The sequence below is a fragment of the Tursiops truncatus genome, chromosome 16, assembly GCF_011762595.2.
Source record: "Tursiops truncatus isolate mTurTru1 chromosome 16, mTurTru1.mat.Y, whole genome shotgun sequence".
NCBI classification, from domain to species: Eukaryota; Metazoa; Chordata; class Mammalia; order Artiodactyla; family Delphinidae; genus Tursiops; species Tursiops truncatus.
In genome coordinates, this window is record NC_047049.1 from 15,244,387 (window position 1) to 15,264,899 (window position 20,513).

General features: G+C 39.6%; 1 protein-coding gene across 2 annotated transcripts in view; it reads right to left on the bottom strand.

The window, feature by feature from the left end:
• Positions 1-19,644, bottom strand: part of FHIP2A (FHF complex subunit HOOK interacting protein 2A) — a 36,088-nt gene extending 16,444 nt beyond the window's left edge. Inside the window, exons 1-6 of one of the 2 annotated variants that reach the window (XM_019940052.3) lie at positions 19,245-19,643; positions 11,880-11,958; positions 7,391-7,560; positions 5,584-5,688; positions 5,022-5,144; positions 172-465 (exon numbers count right to left, since the gene is read on the bottom strand). In XM_019940052.3, the coding sequence (XP_019795611.1) occupies positions 172-465; positions 5,022-5,144; positions 5,584-5,688; positions 7,391-7,560; positions 11,880-11,958; positions 19,245-19,289 (816 nt within the window). In that variant the 5' untranslated portion in view covers positions 19,290-19,643. Of the gene's footprint in view, positions 1-171; positions 466-5,021; positions 5,145-5,583; positions 5,689-7,390; positions 7,561-11,879; positions 11,959-19,244 lie in introns of both variants that reach the window. The other variant, XM_073793923.1, reaches the window with a different exon arrangement.
• Between the last annotated feature and the right edge of the window lie 869 nt (positions 19,645-20,513).

A 20,513-nucleotide genomic window follows, 5' to 3' on the forward strand; every position in this document is an offset into this window, starting at 1 on the left:
GGGGAAAGACACATACCTCTTCAATGCTTGAATTAGACATACATCAGTTTGTTTGGAAAAATTCAACTTAAACGGATTTAAAGTTCTACACCAAAATGAAAATAGATTTTTTTCTCTATGCAAAAAACTGAGATTATGTTAGAGGGAAAGAAGGTAAAGCAGATGACTCACAGGACTTCTCGTAAGATTTAACAAAGAATTCACTAAGTTGTAATCCTGGTTTGGACGAACAACCGTGGCCTCTGGCAGTGCAGCGATGCTGAGGCTGTCCAAGCCTGTGGACAGATCATCCATCTGAGCGTGAGGCTCGTCTTCTAACTCCGTGTGCTCCATTCCAGAGGCACCAGACGGCTCCTCTGGCCGACAGGACTGTCCTGTATCTGTTGACAAGGAATCTTGACCTTTTAATATGTCTTCTGAAGTTACGTTTGGTGCTCCTTTAGAAGCCAGTGATTTAAACTTGTTCTGAAAAGGAATACATGTTTTGTAAGATTCACGTCAAAAGCCTCATGGAACAGAAATCATACTTTAATGAGTTTTTCTATAATTAACACTCAATACCTAGCCACTGTAGCAATGGATACGTGTTGTGACAAATGAAAATACCCAGACTTAAACAAACTGTGTTTTAGATATTTTAAAATGGCACAGGTGTTTCAGACGTAGACAATGGACTTGAGGACGTGGGGAGGGGGAAGGGGAGGCCGGGACGAAGTGAGACAGTGGCATGGACATATACACATTACCAAACGTAAAATAGATAGCTAGTGGGAAGCAGCCTCATAGCACAGGGAGATCAGCTCGGTGCTTTGTGACCATCTAGAGGGGTGGGATAGGGAGGGTGGGAGGGAGGGAGACGCAAGAGGGAGGGGCTACGGGGATATATGTATATGTATAGCTGATTCACTTTGTTGTACAGCAGAAACTAACACACCAGTGTAAAGCAATTATACCCCAATAAAGATGTTAAAAAAAAATTACATAGGCGTTTCTGATACTCTTCAGAACACGATCTACAAACTGTTTTACACCGGCGATAAACAACTGTTTTACACCGACTATAAACAATGAACAATATTAGCGATAACTATTTGACTACTACTGAAAACAACTGATGTTAGTGAGGAAAAAAAAGATTCAAGAAGTTTCAATTGCAGTTAACTGTTTTCTAATCACTGGGCTACTAAAAATATATTGCCCCAATGTTGACTCTTCTAAAACCAGTTTTCTAAGATGATTTTTCTGTTTTTTTCCTTATACTTCTGCTCTGTAAATATAAATCAACACTCTGAGGGCATCCTTACTCGTGTTTTTGAGGATAAAACTAAGATTTGCTTGAAATATTGTGACCCTTCCTCCCACCACATACACCCAAACACAAAAAGAATCTAAACTGAAGCAAATCTTTAGTTTCCAGGTAAAAGTATCTTGCTTTGCATTTAAACATAAGAGCAAAAAAAAAAAAAAACATAAGAGCAAAAGTCAAATCACTCACACAAGTTAGAATTCATCATAAACCCGCTTCTCTGCAGGGCCTATCAGAGTGTTGCACCCATCACAGAAGTGCATTAAATGCTGAATGAACTCAAAGTTCTACTTCCAAAGTTATATGACAGTTATTAGAAATCACTTTTATTACTATTAAAAGTAGAGTTTAGACCAATCTTGAGAAATTGAGCTCAGAGCACATACATTAAAAGGAAACAATGCTGAGGAACTCCATGAATATCCCAAACAACTTCCGTATTTTCTATAAAGTCAATTGCATATCATAGTCTTTATGAATGTAAAATATTTTATTCCGTCTAAAATGTTAATACTATTGTTGGGAGTGGCATCTGGGATGAGAATGGCAAGAGGAAGAATAACCCTAGAACGGCACTCACTCCCTAGTGTTCCTCAAAGTGTGACTCAGGACTGTCGGCCATGTGGTCTTCTGTGGGGCTTGATAAAAAGGCAGATTCCTGGGTCTCACCTAGACCTGCAGAATGAGAATATCTGGAGGTGGAACCTCCAAGGAATCTGCATTTTGAAAAAGCTCTGCAAGCAAGTACAAACTCTTCATCCTGCCATTCAAAGCCTCTGACGATTCCAACCTATCTGTCTAGGCCCTTTTCTTACCACATGGCCTAATTAAACTATGTGAACACACCACAAACTTTCATATCTTCCTTCACTCCTTTACTTATGCTCACCCCTTCCTATCTAAACAACTGTCAAGGCTCATTTCAAAGACAACCTTTTCCATGCCGCCTTTCCTAATGACCAGGGCCAATGTAATCTCTTCAACCTATGAACATTTAGGGGGCATTAGGGGGTATCTTTCTTATGATACTCACCTTACTCTACCTTAGATTACAGTATCTGAACATTAGTCTTACCCTCATCACCAGACTACAAACTCCTTTAGGGCAAAAATGTTTCTAACTTATCTACTATCTGCACTTAATTCACAGCAAATGTATCTATTAGCTGATATAAATGAACAGAGAGATTAGATTTCAGGGGATACATGCTCAAGAACTGCAAAGTACTTCTATTACTATCTGTTACTTACCAGTAATAAAGCTGCATTTCTCTAAAGATTCATTCATTCAATAAGAGTTAATTAAAGTTACTATGCATTGTGCTAGATACCAGAGAAGCTGTGGGGACCTAAAGATTAATGAGATAGAGTCCCCGTCCTCAAGGAGCTTACTGACCAGGAAGAAAAAATAAAATGCATATAAATAACTCTAATGCTAGGGAGATTATAATAACTGACATTAAAAGCGTATAAGTAGTCCGATCAGTTCAGAAAATGGAGATACCTACCACCTCATGCTTTGGAGAAGTATGTGCTATAAACACGCTGCATTACAGCAGTCATGACACTATCAGAAAGGTGTTCTTGGTATTGAGGTCTAAATGTAAATGTTCCTCTGAAAACAGGCAGGCATACATATGCTTGCAAATTTTCTCTGCTTCTGGTCTATGGCTGTGTACTTTTGAAACAAGTTTCGGAGATTCTGAGAAAAACTCCTTAAAGCTTAAGCTTGGAAAAAAATCTACTGCATCTAAAGTAACTTAGGTATCAGGACTTCCTTGGTGGCTCAGTGGTTAAGAATCCGCCTGCCAACGCGGGGGACACGGGTTGGAGCCCTGGTCCAGGAGGATCCCACATGCTGCAGGAGCAACTAAGCCTGTGCACCGCAACCATTGAGCCTGCACTCTAGAGCCCGCGTGCCATAACTACTGACACCCACATGCCTAGAGCCTGTGCTCCGCAACAAGAGAAGCCACCGCGATGAGAAGCCCACGTACCACAACGAAGAGTAGCCCCCGCTTGCCACAACTAGAGAAAGACCGCACGCAGTGATGAAGACCCAATGCAGCCAAAATATAATAAATGAAAATTTATAAATAAATAAAGTAACTTAGGTATCTAAGAAAACTTTAGTAAAAATCTTTGAGAAGAAAAATCTCACACTTAGCCAAATCAAGATATTTGATACATTTATATCATAAAGCTATTCCAGCCATGTTGAAGCAAACTTTCAAAATATGATGCATACCATGAAAATCAGGCATTCAGAGTCCTTAACACTAACCTAGAAATTTAAATTTATGCAATTTTGCAGCTTCATTGCTTACCTACCTCCAATAAGAATGCAGAATAAGATCCTGAATTACTTATTAAATAAAGTGAATTAAAAATGAGCCCATCTATTAAACGGCTAAAAGTTTTAAAAACAAAACAAAAAAACTTGACAACACCCACTCTGACAAGAACACGGAACAACAGAACTCTCATACAGTGTCCATGGGATGCAAAATGAAAAACCCACTTGGGACGAGTTTTGCAAATATACACTTACTACATGATATGGAAATCCTACTCTGAGGTATTTACTCAAGTGAAATGAAAATCTAAATCCATACAAAAATCTGTGAATGTTTACAGTGGCCTCAACCATAATTGCCCCAACCTGGAAACAACCCATAAGTCCTTCAACTGGTGAATGGATAAACAACTGTGGTACATCCATACAGTGGAATACTACTCAGCAGTGTAAAGGACCAAACTCATGGATGACTCTCAAATGCATTATATGAAGTAAAAAAAGCCAGACTCAAAAGCCTGATTATATTTTTATGACTTTCTGAAACAGAGAAAACTTGGGACAGAAAACAGATCAATGACTGCTTGGGGCAGAGGTGGAAACAGGATGACCAGGAAAGGACATATGGTAAGATGATGGAGATACTGCATATCTTGATTGTGTTGGTGGTTACACGACTGTGTTTGTCAAACTCATAGAATGGTGGATCAGAAAGACTGAATTGTACTCTAACTTATACCTCAATCTGAAAAAACAAAAAAAAGGAAGAAAAAACTTTTTTTTTAACTAAAAAAACACATTTTTTCTAATATATTCCTAAATGACTTCACTGCTGAAAAAAATTAAATGAAAGCAGGAAATACATAAAAGTTATTTTCTAATTTAAAACTGGAAATAAAATCTAAATGTCAATTGATTTACATAAACTATGATTCGGTGACTACAGCTATGAAAAGATAGTACAAGATAGTAGAGCAATTCCAACTGCTACACGAGGGTGGGGAGGTAACTCATGACGCTTCGCATCATGTCCAAATCTGCACACACCATCCTTACCCCAGGTCAAGTTACCCACACTCTGCACTTGAGCAAGCCTGGCTGAAAATATGATAGCTTATAAATTCCCGTGACTTCTCTCTCCCTGATTTGCCCTTCAAGCTGTACTAAGCCTTGGCTTTGTATTTGTCCAGCCCCTATACCGCCCCATACATCTGGCTCACTCACATTCTTTGAGAATCGTTTTTCTCAGGAGATTTCAGGTTAAAATAAGACAGTGCTCTTAAATGAAAATTCTGGGAAGTAAAACAAGCTATCTGATTCCCAAAGAAGTAATTCCTTCTAATATTATTCACAGAATTCAATTCTCATAATAATTTTAATACACACATACTTTGAAGGTTGACAAGAAGGATACCATACCTCCAGAAAAAAATTAACCAAGTAGGGATCTTGTTTCAGCTTTGCACACACAATGCAGAGAAACTGAATTTCTTCATTTTCTGTTGGCGTTGCAAGGACTTCACCACACAGTCGAATTAATTTCTGTCAAAAAATTTAAAACAAATGTTTAAACTTGGGTTACTTTTTATAAACATGTAAACAGCCATTCATTTACCTTCAGGATATTTAAAATTTTCAAATAATGCAATACCTTGCATTTTTCAGAAAGAACACTATTTACAATCACCTCTATCAAAATACATTTGCTAGTCGTAGGTCTTTCAAATATGTTACTCTAAAAAATTAAGGGGTTATATAATAAACTCTCCTTGAGATGTCATGGAAATAGGTAAATGGTAAAATTAATGTATAAAATTTTAAAAGAGAAATATAAAGACATGAAGTGCATTTAATACATCGTCATGCATAAAGAAAGCTCAAGTATTTGCTAATTTGCATGTTATTTTTGAAAAACCATATAAAATTATTTCTACACGAAAAGAAGCAAACTAAAAAGTTTTGTGTAAAGGGAACAAAATACCTGCACTGGCCTATGCACGTTAATATGTGGAAGTAGTGGCTGCCGGATTTTCCCCAGAAGTTTGGTATAGAACACCAAAACCTGCTGTTTCATCCCCGGAGGACACTAGGGGTAGGAGAAAAGAAAAGCAAACAAGAAAAAAACAGACAACGCAAACATACTTACTCAAAAGCTTAAAAAATAGGAGAGGCAATGTACGTGAACATATTCCCCCTTCAAAAATCAATGCAATTAGCCAGTTAATGACTTTATCAGAATAAAATTCTCCACCATATTATTACTGACTGGTATTGTATAAATAAAACCACATCTGGGACTATAATATAGTGTATGAGACCACAGGCTGATGTAATTACAAATAGCCTGGTGATAATGTGCCATGGAGACTGGAGTTTGGTTCAGGCAATGCCAACCTGTTTGTAGTCTAAACGCTAGGGTAACAGGAAACTCCCCAGCCAAAGCAAAGGCAGAATCTTACCGCTTACGCTAATGACAGGTAATCAATAACCTTCCATCATACACGTGTAGCAGTAATAAAGCCTTCTAACGCATATGATGTAAATAAAGGAATCCTATGTATAAACTGCTGTGATTTATTCTAACAATGCTGTTCTAAATTAGTTGCAAAATTATTTACATTATGATTATTATAGGCAATGAATATTTAATAAATAAGTTTTGATAACATGCCAATTGTTTTAAATATTTGCTGAAAAGTAGGTAAACATGACGATTACTCATGTTGTAGATTAAGAGAATATGAGTTAACAAGGTTATACGTTCTATAGTTAACCTGCTTATTCTGCCTCAGATTTAAAATATAGTCACAAAAGAAGTATTTCCAAAACATCATCATAGACACGTTATCTGGAAATAGCATAAGCTATAATCTTAAGCACAATAATATCTTAAGATAGCAAATACCTTCAATTATTCAGGTGAAACACAATACTTACAATCACCAATATCAAACTAAATTTCCTAGTAGTATAATTACTAATATTTGCTCAAAAGTCAATTAATATTTGTTCAATATAATGTTGCATAACCCCTCTCTCCACAGAACAGGAAAAAGAAGGCAGGAGGGGAATGAATCGGAGGATGTTAGGGAGCAAACACGTAGCCTAGAAAATATAAATAGAATGAATTTAACCTAGAAATGAAATGGAGTATTACAGATTTAGTTAAAAGGAAACTGTCTTCAATACTACTTCATAATTCTATCTGGTGTTTAAACATGTCTATTAGTTTGGGGTTTTCCTAGTTTGATTTTCACATCATGTATTATAATAATTCACAGAACAGAACCACAGATTTTTAGAGCTGGGGGAGGCCCCTTGGTGATCACCTCCTAGTTTTTAAAGAGGAGGAAGATTAACCAAAGAGACTTACTTGAAACTGGCTCCACTCGTCAGTAGAGTTAATGTCAGAATAATCAGTGACATTTTCTTTCAGGATTATGAAAAATACTTCCTAGTTTTGTAACCCAATTTGCACTGGGTTCCTACTCATTTCCTTTGATTCTGAGCGTCTGCACTTGAGTTTATTTTCACAAATGTTTACATGTAATTCTAAGCAGCCTAAGTACCAGTTGTTGTCGAGAGCATTTGGGAGCTTCGCTCTATCTATGCAAAGCCATGTTCACAGAGGCCATACAATTTTCTTTTTTTTCCACATACTGACTTGAATCCTGCCATACTTAACACACAACTCTACAATTAAATTTAGTGCTTGGCAGCTTCCTTATCTCTAAGACATGAACACATATATTACATGCCCAAGAACGCCACGTGGATTAGGAACTTACATCAGCTTTCCCTAAGGTATATAACGTTTCCAAGATCTTGTGATGAAGTAAATATTCCATACATGGCCCCGTCTCTCCAAATTCCCGTTCACTTTCTTCTTGTATCAAGATAACCAACATCTGTTCCAGATGAGATGGAATATTTGTATCTGTCACCGGGGCTTTATCATCTAAATAATAAAAACATTCATCAAATTTTCAAACATTTTTATCTGCACATTTGCACGTAAAATACTCTTTATATTTCCCTGTTCCTATTCAAACAGAAAAATCGGAACTACACATACTTAAGTGAGGCTTACATCTTACTCAAAAACAATCTATATTCTGAAAGATGGTCTATAAGCTAATATTCATGCAAAGTAATTCAGAAAAGGAGCCATTTATATGCGGAATGGGAACACGATCAGAAAAAATATAAGTAACATCAGAATTTTGTACCCACTTATAATTAAAAAATTTTTTTTCAATTAGCCAGTTCAGAAGATCTAAACTTTAGGTCTCTTTATATAGAAACAGGTTGGCCGTGAATGTTAAGCTGAATAACGTAGGATATGAGGAGAGGACAGGTTCTGTTTTTGATCACTGCTACACTGCTTTGTAACAATGCACTTACTGTCCCCAATTCATCTCCAGATTTGAAAACATGAGGACCCCAAAGAAAATCCCTCTATTAAAAATTTCTGACATCTCCTCTCATTAGCAGATACCTACTCCCAAAGTAAAAGCTGCTTCTCAGGAGAATTCTTATAAAATATTGATTTTTCAAAATAAAAATTCATGAATACTTTTTATATATCGAAAACACATGGTTTTATTAACCTATCTTTATTACATAAGGGTTAAATTACTCTCAATAAAATGTGAAGTTTTATAGAATGTCTAAATACAAAATATATTAGGGAGTGACAAGTTCTTTTTTACGTCTCTATTCTCCTTCACTTAGTACTGCTACAGTTCATACTACACAATCCTGGTATACTATGTATCTGATGATTTAAAGCTTTGTCTGTGCATATGCACATGTATGTATTATATATACACACACACAGACCAAACGATAATACTAAAGGCTTATGGTGAAAACAATGGAAAGAGAAGAGTCACTCTTGTTCCCCAGGAGGACATATATGTACCAAATTTATATAGTACGGGACAGTTGTTAAGAGCATGAGACCTGGAGTTGGACAACTTGAATTCAAATCTTGGCTCTGTCACTTTTAGCTGGATGACCTGGGCAAACTGTTTAAGCCTCAGCACCAACATCTATAAAATGGAGTTAATCAACACCAGTAAGTGCTGTCGCATGATTTCAACGAAATACTCTGTGTAAAGCCCAGTGCCTTAGAACATAGTAAGAATTCAAGAAATGTTAACTTATAACTTCATATTCTTCTAAAATGAGTAGCCTAGGACTAATAAAAAATAGTGTGTAATTTTATTTGAAATCTGCTTTTTAAAAATGTTTTTTCACCTGTTTTACTGCAGACTTTATATAAACATCCCAGGAAAGAATGAATATTTAAGCATGGTCTGATTACACTTATTTATGGAGAAAAATAATCAAAAAGACTGTTTTTTTTGAGAAATAAATAAACTGTAAATTCAACTTGACAGGATTAAAATCCTAGCTCTCAAGAAGATCTAGTTTCTGCCATCCACTCTCATCCCAAACCATGTTTAGATCCCTGTGCCTTTGCATAAGCTATTCCTTCTATCTGAAATGCCTTTGCCCTCCTTATCTACCTCAAAACCTACTGCCCATCCTTTAAAGCCCAGGTCAGACACTGCCTCCTATTTCTCCCTTCTTCCTTCTCTCTCTGTGCCTGATGCACCTTTTTGTCCATACTTTATTGTAGTGTACACACTTGTTTTTGCTACGAGACTGCAAAAAAATCATTTAAAGCAAGAACTCACAGGCTTTCCTGTAAAGCATTTCCTTAAGACCGTGGAGGGGTGAGAAATTCACAAGGGCTAAGAATAGTCATTTGAAAAGGCAGCTCCTCTCAAAAAACTTTTCTGTAGATCTGCGGTCTAAACATCCAAATTAAGGTAGAAATTATATTTTACACTTAAAGGTGTATAGATATAGATAGTCTCATTTTCACTTACTATACAAATATGAAGAATTCCTTTCTTTTAAAGAATTATCTATGACCCCATCAGCTTATCAGATCAACTATTTTTTTTCATGTTTCCTTTCAGTTAAAAAACATGTGTCCAATCTGCACACCCACTAGCATTTACCTATACATTCCTCAAAGGAGCCCATAGTGCTATGTAGCAAGGCTACTCTGTTTCCTTACTTCAGAGGTTGCCAAACTTCAGCTCATGGGACAAACCCAGGCTTGCCATCTGTTTTAATAAAGTTGTACTGGAACAAAAGAATGCCCTTCTTTTATTTATTGTCGATGGCTGCTTTTGCACGATAACAGCAGAATTGAATAGTTGCGACAGAGACTGCATGGACTACAAAGCCTAAAATATTTACTATCTGACGCTTCACAGAAAAATTTTGCCAACCTTTGACCTAATTTATTCACATTTCCCCATATTCACTCTTCAGTCTACTCACTAAGAAAAATTGAAGCAACTGGAAAACAACTTCCAAAGACTCCCTATACCATGTCTACCTCTTTCCTGAATTTACACCCGTATGTTCTTCTTTCTGCCTTAATGTTATGGACGAACTGTCCACACGCCTATGAAGGCGAAGCCTCCATTAATGCACTAGGATCCCAAACCCCACTTGCCAACTTAAGGATATGGCTCAGAGACGATCTCATATGACTCTCGTACCCACCTGTCCTTCTCCACTACATCGTTCTAGTATGTTCCATCTTTACAAAAACTTTAAAACCCCCTCAATGCCACATCTCCCCCGTGGCTGCTGCTCCATTTCTCGGCCCCCCTTTCCACTAACACTCCTCAAGACAGCAGTCTTCACACACTGTCTCTATACACTCTCTGTCCATTTTCTCTGAAACTTCCTCCAATCAGGTCTCCTCTCTCTTCCTTGCTATTAAAAGAGCTCTTATCAAGACCACTAATGAGCTCCTCATGGCTGAATCCAATGACCGGTTCCCAGCCTTCATCAGCGTGACATCATTTGACACTTGGTTCCTTCTCTCCTCCTCCAGCTTCTAGGACACCATTCTCTCTTGGCTGTCTGCTACCGAACTGGCAAAAGCAAAATCTCCTTTGCTATCATTCTCGTTTTCCCAATCCCTAAACACTGAGTTGCAGGGCCTTAGTTCCTGAACACTTTCCCTCTTCCGCCTATCCTTAGCTAACCCTAGATAATCTCACCCAGTCTCAAGGCTTTAAATCCTACTTACATGCCGATGAGTCTCAATTCCCTATGTCTAGTTTAGGCCTCTACCCTAAATTCCAGATTCCTATTTCCTACTGTCTACTTGACATATCCAATTGCATATATAATGGGCGTCTCAGACTAAACATGTCCACAGTGCCTCACAAACCTGCTCCTCCAGCAGTCTCCCCATTCTCAGCGAGTGGCCCTCCTAGTTTTCCAACTGCCTAAGCCCCAACATTCGGAGTTATCCATGACTCTTACCCTGATACCCAATATTCAATGCACCAACAAAGCTTTCTTCAAAGTATACCCAGAGGACAGTCGCTTCTTGCACCTCCACCCTAGTCTGAGCCACTGCCATCTCTCAGACCATTGCAATAGTCCCCTAACTGTTCTGCCAGCTTCACCTCTGCATACTTTCCATCTAATTTTCTCACAGAAGCCAAAGTGATTCCTTTAAAACAGATTACGTTACACCTCCGCTCAAAACCCTCTGACGGCTTCCCGTCTTAGAGTAAAAGCCAAAGCCCTTACAATGGCTTACAAGGCCTTGTGTGAATCTGCACCCTCACCTGTCTTTTGTCACCTCCTCCCATTTCCCTCCTCGTCCACTCGCTCTAGCCACACTTCCTTGTGGTTCCTAGTACAAGCCAAGTGCTGCACGCTCCAGCTTCAGGGTTTGTGCGCTGGGCGCTCTCCTGGAACTTCTACCCCAGGTGCCCCCAGGCTTGCTTCCTCCTCCTTCAGACTTCAGCTCAGCAGTCACCTGGGGCAACAAGGCTTTCTCTAATCTTAAAGAGCCATCTGCCCCTGACCCCCACTCCCCAACACACACCTCTCTCCCTTTTAGCCTGCTTCATCGTCTCCTTAGCACTTACCATCTGACACACTATGTATACTTGTCTATTTATCGTTCGCTTCCTCCCAATCAATACATAAGCTCTGCTAGGACAGATTTTTGTCTCTTTGATTGTTATATTTCCCAGTGCCTAGAACAATGCTTACACGTAGTAGGTGTTCAACAGATATACTTTTGAATGGATCTATGAGAGTAATTAAAAGTAAAATAAACTGTTTGTAAGTTTAATATAAAATAATTTTGAAAACTAGTTTGAAATGTATTTTAGCATTTCACAAATTTTCTTTTTAATTAATATTAGCATTGTTTCTTACCCGAAGTCTCTATGTAGTAATGGGTAATTGCCTTCCAGTGATAAACAAAATCTTCTTGTAAAGGAAGAGAAGGTGCAAGCTACACAAACACAAACAAAAAAGACCACAGCAATTAAGGAAATGGCATTAAAAGTTTCCCATTAAGTATAACTCTGTATTTGTCTACTAATGATGCAAAAGCAGCATAAGAGTAAGGGGTGAGCTTTAATTTGATTCTTTATGTCAATATCAAAGAGAAACAAAATGAGTCACATCCAAGAAAGTAAAAATGATTTATTAAGAAATAGGACAAACACATTTATCAGCATTATTATTATATTATAGTATTGGGTATTTTTTCTACTCCCCGACACTAGTTACTATATATATGGCTTCAAAAGTAACAGCGTTACATGACAACACAATATTCTATTACTAAAGTATCAGTAAAATGGAATTATCGATAACCAGGGATCTTTGTACCTAGGACTTTGAAATGCAAGACAGTAAAAAGGTTGCTATGTAATTAGTTACACATCACCAAAGTCAACCCTGTAATCAGATTAAAACTGTTCCGTATTTTCAATGACATACAGAAGTGAATCTTTTCTTTTTAAGCCTAGATTAGGCAGTGCATATTTTTAGCAAAATAACTACATGAACAAGACACTACCAATTTAAATTCCACAAAGTCAAAAATGTTTTACATTTTAATTTTGAAATTTACTTCAGAAGTTTTAAGACCAAAATTATATCCCTTCAGCCATCTCATAGCAAATTTACAAGTATTTCAAATGGGTGTTAAATGGATAGAAAAAGACTTGATGTACCTTCTAAAACATTTTCTTGTCCTTAAAAAGAGTGAAAGAAAGAGAGAGAGAACTCTCTCTCAGTCCTAGTATCATCAATAAATTCTGGTCAGAAAGTACAGAGTTGACCCAGTTTTCTTAAGAACAAATAGGTTTCGGGCTTCCCTGGTGGCGCAGTGGTTAAGAATCTGCCTGCCAAAGCAGGGGACACGGGTTTGAGCCCTGGTCCGGGAAGATCCCACATGCCGCAGAGCAATTAAGCCCGTGCGCCACAACTACTGAGCCTGCACTCTAGAGCCTGCGAGCCACAACTACTGAAGCCCATGCGTCAAGAGCCTATGCTCCGCAACAAGAGAAGCCACCACAACGAGAAGCCTGTGCAATGCAACGAAGATTAGTCCCTGCTTGCCACAAGAGAAAGCCCACGTGCAGCAAAGAAGACCCAACACAGCCAAAAATAAAATAAATAAAATAAATAAATTTATTTAAAAAAAAGAACAAATAGGTTTCTATTTCGGGAACCTAAACCATGGCAGCGTAATCGTCCATTTTCATATATTCATCTAAACAGACGACCTAAGAGGCCATGTCACTCCTATACTTCTACTTGTTCCATTTTGATTTCTTGGAGTCTCCTGCAGGGACCTCAAAGTTCGAAACCCGTCAAAACAATTTCCAAACTCTTGAGCAAATTATAAACATTGGTCATGACGTCTTAAGTGTTTCAATCCAGAAGATGAACTGTACTTAGGAAGAAAATGGACCTGAAAAATTTTCAGCAACCATCAACATCGTAATGCTAGCTTTTTCATATGTGCATATTCATACCACTCTGAAGAGTACTGAATTAAGAAAATATAAATATTCATCTCATTTCCAAATAGAATGCTATGAAAAATTTTAAAAGACTTTAAGATCTTTAACAAAGGAGTTAAAACCTTTGGGATTATACACTTCAAGAACATGGGGAAAGAAATAACTTGTAGGAGATTGAGAAGACAATTAAAAAGAAAAATAGGAAAGAAAGAATTAACTTGGGAAAATAATCTTCCTGAAATTTTTAGATTAAAAAGTCTGTTTTAATCAGCTACTTATTTTTAGAATCTTCCTCAAAACACATAAAATTTCTCTTGTTTTTTGGGCCTGGTTTTTTACACACCAACTTTATGTAGTGTTGACAATTATTATTAATTAATTATGTATTAACAATTGGGACAAACCCAAATGAAATTTGGTGTTTCAAAAAATGTACCTACTTTCTTATGTGTAAATATTATGACTTGTTAAATTTTTCCAAGGGAATTTCCAGGGCATATATGGAATTAAAGCATCCTTGTTCCACATTATTTCTCCCATGGGATTTAACTCTATTTACAAGGAAAGTTACTAAATCAGAGGTCTTAAATGATTTGTGTCCGGGCCTTTGCTGTTACAGTCAAATTCAAAGCAGGATGGTGTTGCTTACTTGTGAATCTCTTGCAGAAATTTGCTTTAAATAAGAAACCTATTTACGGAGACAGTGAAACAGTTCTAAGTTGCTAATAATTTAGTAACAATCTTGTTCAAACATGAATAAATTTTTTTATTTAAGTAAAACTTCCTAGTAAACTTGCCTCTTTCATTTCAAATTATAACATGCAAAATATATGCTTTATCATTACATAAAAACATTTACGCTCTGGGTTAAAAAAAAAAGATGTGTGAATCAGCATGAGGGGATTCTAATTTGAGTTAACTTCTTACAATACAGAGATTAAATTTTTGAAAATTCATGCGATCGATCACTATCTCAACCAAAAACTGACCTGAATATCTAACTTGGATATTACTTTCTCTGAGAAGTCTTGCCAGACTTCCTGCCGAGGTTATAGTCCTTTCCAAACACTTTGTGGCACCCACTCCCTGACTGACCGCTCACTCTCCCAGCCCTTATCCCATGTTTGTAACTGTCGAGTTACCCATCTTCTCCACTAGATTGTAAACTCAATGAGTTTACAAAGATTATATCATCTTTCTCATCACTGAATCCCGTTTCCTAGTCAATGATGGCAAATAGTAAGCATTCAGTACCATTTATTGAGTGAACAAACAGCAGTTGCTACCATTTAATGAGTAGCTATGTGCCAGGCACAGTGCTACAAAGTTTACACTTACCATATGCTCTTAAATTCTCACAATAAACTCTAAGACCCTGAGTCATTAACTGACCTGCCCAAAGAAACACTACTTGTAATTAGAAACCTGGACTCTCTTTCTCCAAAATGCCTACCACACAAAAGGACCTACCTACATTGATAACTCAGATGAGAACTAGTGTTCTCAAAGCCACATCTGCAGTCTCACATGTATCATGAACATTCCATGCCCAGATCTTTTAAAATGTTTCTTCTCTGTAGCAACTTTCCAGACGCCCATCCTATCTTCTCTTCCTCTCCAAAGTCCAGCTCAAGTCTCACTTCCTCCAGGGAGCCTTCTGCAACTACTCCAACCCTAAGTGTTTACTCCCCTCCTCCTATAGAACTCACTGGCTGAACAATCATCCAGATAATAATAATAATAATGATTCACATTTACTAAGCACTTACTATGTGCCAGGCACTGCATTAAGCACCTCATATATACAATCTCATTCTAATTTTCACAACAATTCTATCAGATAGATACAATTATTTCCATTTTACAGTGAGAAATTGAAATGTACAAAGACTAAGTAACTTGTCTAGTGAAAAAGCAAGGGACACAGGCAAGCCTGGAACCCTGCTCCGACTGGCTCTAGGGGCTAGGCCACACTCTTGTGCACTGCTTGTACTTTAACCAGTGTTTTGTTTTGTCTCCCAATGTATTCTCACTGTGAACTCACACTGTGCCATGCTTTCTTGGTGGGCTCATAAAATATTTACTGAATGACTAAAGGACTAAAGTTAAAGATCACTTGTTGGAAAAGAATACACTTAAGAAAACACTACATATGTTCCATCTGATGTTTTGGTTTTTTTGCTTTTTTTTTTTGCGGTACGCGGGCCTCTCACTGTTGTGGCCTCTCCCATTGCGGAGCACAGGCTCCGGACGCGCAGGCTCAGCGGCCATGACTCCCGGGCCCAGCCGCTCCGCGGCATGTGGGATCTTCCCAGACTGGGGCATGAACCCGTGTCCCCTGCATCGGCAGGCGGACTCTCAACCACTGCGCCACCAGGGAAGTCCTCATCTTATGTTTTAATTCCTAGTGCAGAGTAGATTTTTAAGGAATTGCTGGTCCCAACAATCATCATTAACTCAAACTATAATTTAAAAAGAAAATGTTGCATTCAAATTCTGAAAGATGACGTCCATTGAATTAATTAGTTAAGGTAGATGAAACTTTCTTTCCTGACACTGCCCTTTATCCTCTTGGAATAAATCTGCCCTCAAGGATGGAACTGACTGGAATTTAAAAGGTATTAGTCCCTGGCAGATAACCTCACATAGACAAAGGCCCTCAACAAATGTTGAATTGTATGGAAGGTGTTTTATTTATCCTTTGGAGAAGCTGTACTAAAATAATCCACCTCAGAACTACATGGGAGGCCTGATTTCAGACGTGTGACATGTGGCAACTGGCTAAAAGAACAGATTCATTTCATAACTCTTACTGGCCAATCATTTGTATGCTGAGGGAAAACTGTCATTTCTGAAACAGGAGGCAAGAGTTACATTACAGTTTTTGTTTTTGATCAAGGTGTGAATTTCTCTCCTAAATTCAAAATGCAGTCTATCAGCTTAATAACACATCTTCAAATACTGATCTTTGAAAACATCTTAGTTGTATTTCATCCTTTTTACATAGTTAACAGGAAATGTGAAGAAACCATTAATTAAACAATAAGGAAAACTCTACACTTAAACTGCATTTAAATGAATATGTACCTGGTTGACCCTAAAAAACCATTTGAAGGCTGATCCAATTAAATCAAGAAACCTAGGGAGGGACTTCCCTGGTGACACAGTGGGTAAGAATCCACCTGCCAATGCAGGGGACACGGGTTTGATCCCTGGTCCAGGATGATCCCACATGCTGCGGAGCAACTAAGCCCGTGCGCCACAATTACTGAGCCTGCGCGCTCTAGAGCCCACGAGCCACAACTACTGAAGCCCCTGTGCCTAGAGCCCGTGCTCCACAGCAAGAGAAGCCACGGCAATGAGAAGCCCGCGCACCACAACAAAGAGTAGCTCCTGCTCGCTGCAACTAGAGAAAGCCCGCACGCAGCATCGAAGACCCGAGGCAACCAAAAATAAATTAATTAATTTTTAAAAAAGAAAGAAAGAAACCTAGGAAGTAATAATACCAAAACGGTTGAGAAAACATTAGAGATTCACATAATGACACAACTGAAAAAAGGTCATGTCAGCATCTGCATATAGGATTATCTCCCATCTCTGTAGAATCCTGATAATTATGATAATTGCAATACTGTATCAGAAAATGCTAATTGGGTATACAAACTAAAAGGAGTACAGAGAAAAGCCAATGAAACTGAGGAATGGTAAGATTAGTACACAGAAAAAAATGTCAAGCAAATAAAGAAAGAGAACTGAATAAATGTAAACCAATCTTGGGCTAGGAAAAAAATATATTCTTCAAATACCACAAAGGTGGCTTATTCAGCATTACATATGAGTTCATTCCCAAGAGAATGTTAAAAGGGGGAAAAAAAAGTATGCCAAAATTTTTTCATAAGATTTAACCTCGTATCAAGGTAAACTGGGAAGTATCACAGCTGAAAACATTAATGCTAAGCAAATAAAAACATTAATTTTCTAAATGCAGTACATTAACTCCTAAGACCAGGTGTATATAATCCATTCTTAACTTTTGCTCACTAACCTCAGCAAAGTAGAGAACCTGGATATTACAGAGCCAGAGTCAGACAATTTACATGGATAATCTGATAGATGCTAACACATACAGTTATAAAAAGATAACGCAGACAGAGAACACAGGCCTCTGGACAAAAATGAGTCTTTCCCGGGAGAGCATGAAAGCCATCTTTCTTTCTCTAACTACTTATTTCTGTAAATATCAGCCTGAATTAGTAAAGAATATAAATAATTAATAAACTTTTATTTCCAATTATCTCAGTATTTAGCTGTAGTGAGTGTTAAAAATTAAATGATTCTTGGTACTTTAAGTTAAGGAATAATATAAAATGTAAATATCGCTGTTTTTTATAAATTTCAGTTAAATTCTTACAATAAGGTGCTGTAGACTGATTGTGTAGAAGCCAAGAAAGGAAAATTAAAAGTTGCCTTAAAGTCTAAAACTGTCATCTCCCTCATGAGTAATACTGCTCTTCATCTATGAAAAACCCTGTCTTGCTTGATTTGATACACTCATTTTCTCAAGAACTTGTAGTAGAGCTAAAATGACTCTTAAACATTTCCCACACAGCACTTAAAATAAAAATTGTATCGAAGTTTTGTTTCCATTACTGAGTTTTAAAAATCCATTTTATTTTTATCTGGCCATAAAAACTGTTCTATTGTAATTGGGTTTTGTTTTGTTTTTTCCTTAAAGTTGTGTAGATTTGAATGTGCTGTATCACTCAAACTGAACATAGAAAGAGAATGACATTTTTAAAACTAGCAAAGTAACACTAGCAAAACTGCACTTGTTATGAACTTCACAGGGTGCATTTTTCAATTTGGGCAATTCTGCCAGCATAAAATAAAGCAAAACAACCAGAGTAAAGCAACTCGACCCCTTTCACTGAAACAGCAGGAAGACATTTTCCTGTTAGTTACTTCTCTTTTATTAGTGTTAAGATATTTGAGTAATGTCTCCCTATGCTTGTGTCTAAAATCCTCAGAGGAGGGTACAATTGCAGGAAAAACGACGAGCGTCCAGGAAAGGAAGAGGTGAAAGGAAACAGATGGTCCCGGTGCTGTGTGAGGGCTTGGAAGCTGTCTAAAGCGCCCTCGACGAGACCCTCCAAACGCCTATTTCACATCAATCAGTAAGGTCCAGCTGAGTTCGGCCGCAAGGCCTGTGAAAGCAAGAGCTGGCCAGACTACGAAACTGGGTCGGGTGGGCTGCTTCCTCGCCAGAGCCGCGCCCCCGGCAAGAGCACCCTTGCCTGCCTCCCCACCCCCCAAAACAAAACAAACCTAAGCAGTGTTAGGCCGTTTCTTTTGTCTTGGTCAACGCTGACCACTTGAGGTTAACGGCCAGGGAGTCCGGGGGAGAGCCCTGTGGCCCTGTCAGGTGCTCCCCGACTCCCCTGTCCCCACCGGAGGAATCGGGCGACCCCCGACCCGGGCCGGGGGGCCGGTCCTGCCGGGGACCCCCGCCCACCCTCCTGAGCGAAGGAAAGGGCTCCACGCCGGCCCGGAGCAGGAAGGAGAGCAGGGGGTCCGCTCGGAGCCAGGCCCGAGGCCCCGGCGCCCGCACGACCCCGCGGCGCCCGCCCCGGGCCTCGCCCCTCCGCGGGGCCGGGGACGCCGAGGGCCGGGCCGAGGCCGCCGGGCTCTCCCGGGGCCGGCGGGGGAGCGTAGGCCGGCCGCCATCCCCGGCCTGTCGTGCGCCCGCAGCCCGAGGCCTTACCGCCTCCACGGCGTGCTGCAGGATGGAGGTGAACTTGGAGAACATCCTGTCCCGGGACTGCAGCAGCCTCTCCCGGGACGACCTGGAGAGCTCCTCGATCCGCCGCCGCCGCCCCTGCTGCGGCTGCCGGGGCCGCTCCAGAGTGAAGGCCGGTGCGGGGCGGGGAGGACGAGCAGAGGGCCGAGGCGGGCCCGGCCCGGCCGCTTCGGGTGTGCGCGGGCGGCGAGGCGGCTCCGGCGGGCGCTGCGACGTGGCGGGCGGTGAGAAGGGCGTTCCAGGCGGACTCCGGGCCCGCGACACTCCGGCGGCGGCTGCGGCGGCGGCTCTCGCTCGGACACGGTGGCAGCTCGGCTCGGGTTCCTTCCGCCCGCTCTGCCCGCCGCGGCCTCCAGGGGGCGCCGCCGCGGCCCGGGGGTGGGGCGCCCAGCCAGGCCAGGCCGGCCCTGCGCCACGGGGGCCACACGCCGCGGGGGCGGGAGAGGCACAGAGAGGCCGCGGCCTGCCTGGGGCGGGAGTCGGGCCTGGGCGCAGCCGCCTCCCTCTTACGGCGACGCGGTCATTCTTACGTCTTAAAAATTCGGCCGTTCTCATTCACTTTGTTTCTCCGATGGAAGTTAACATGCCGATTTTGTATGAAACCGTAGACATGTATGTATATAAAATTCAGAGGTTCTTCTTTTAAGGGCAGATTTGCAAGACCGGTAAGAAAAAGCACAGTATTCCCAAGGCAAACAGGAACCGTGGGTTTAAATGCTAAGAATTAGAACAAATCCACTAATGCAGATGAAATGGCTTTGCTAACTGTAAATCTTTATTATTATTTTTATTGTTGTTGTCGTTGTTATTATTTTATTTAGTTATTTATTTATTCAACATTAAAACAGGAAGCCCCAGATGGACAAATGGTAAGATGATTCAGTTATTAATTTGTAACATGTTTGATAGTTAGAAAATGCATTCAGTATAGCATTTTCTATTCAGCTTATCAGTTGATACTGGGAAACATCAGTGAGGGAAAAGAATCAGAAGGGTTTCTAGGAAATGCACAGGACAGATAAGTGGAGCTACAATGTAAGCGCTCGGATGGAGGCTTCTTAAAATACGATGCAACAGTATATTTGTCAAGCCTTGAAGAAACAAGATTCGGGCTGGTAAAGTTTAGGTTGGGTTGATACAAATTATGAAAATGTTCATATCCTGGAGAACTTTGTTTTTGCTTGTATTGGCATTTTATCAAAAGAACTACTAAATTCTTGATAAGATGAGGGT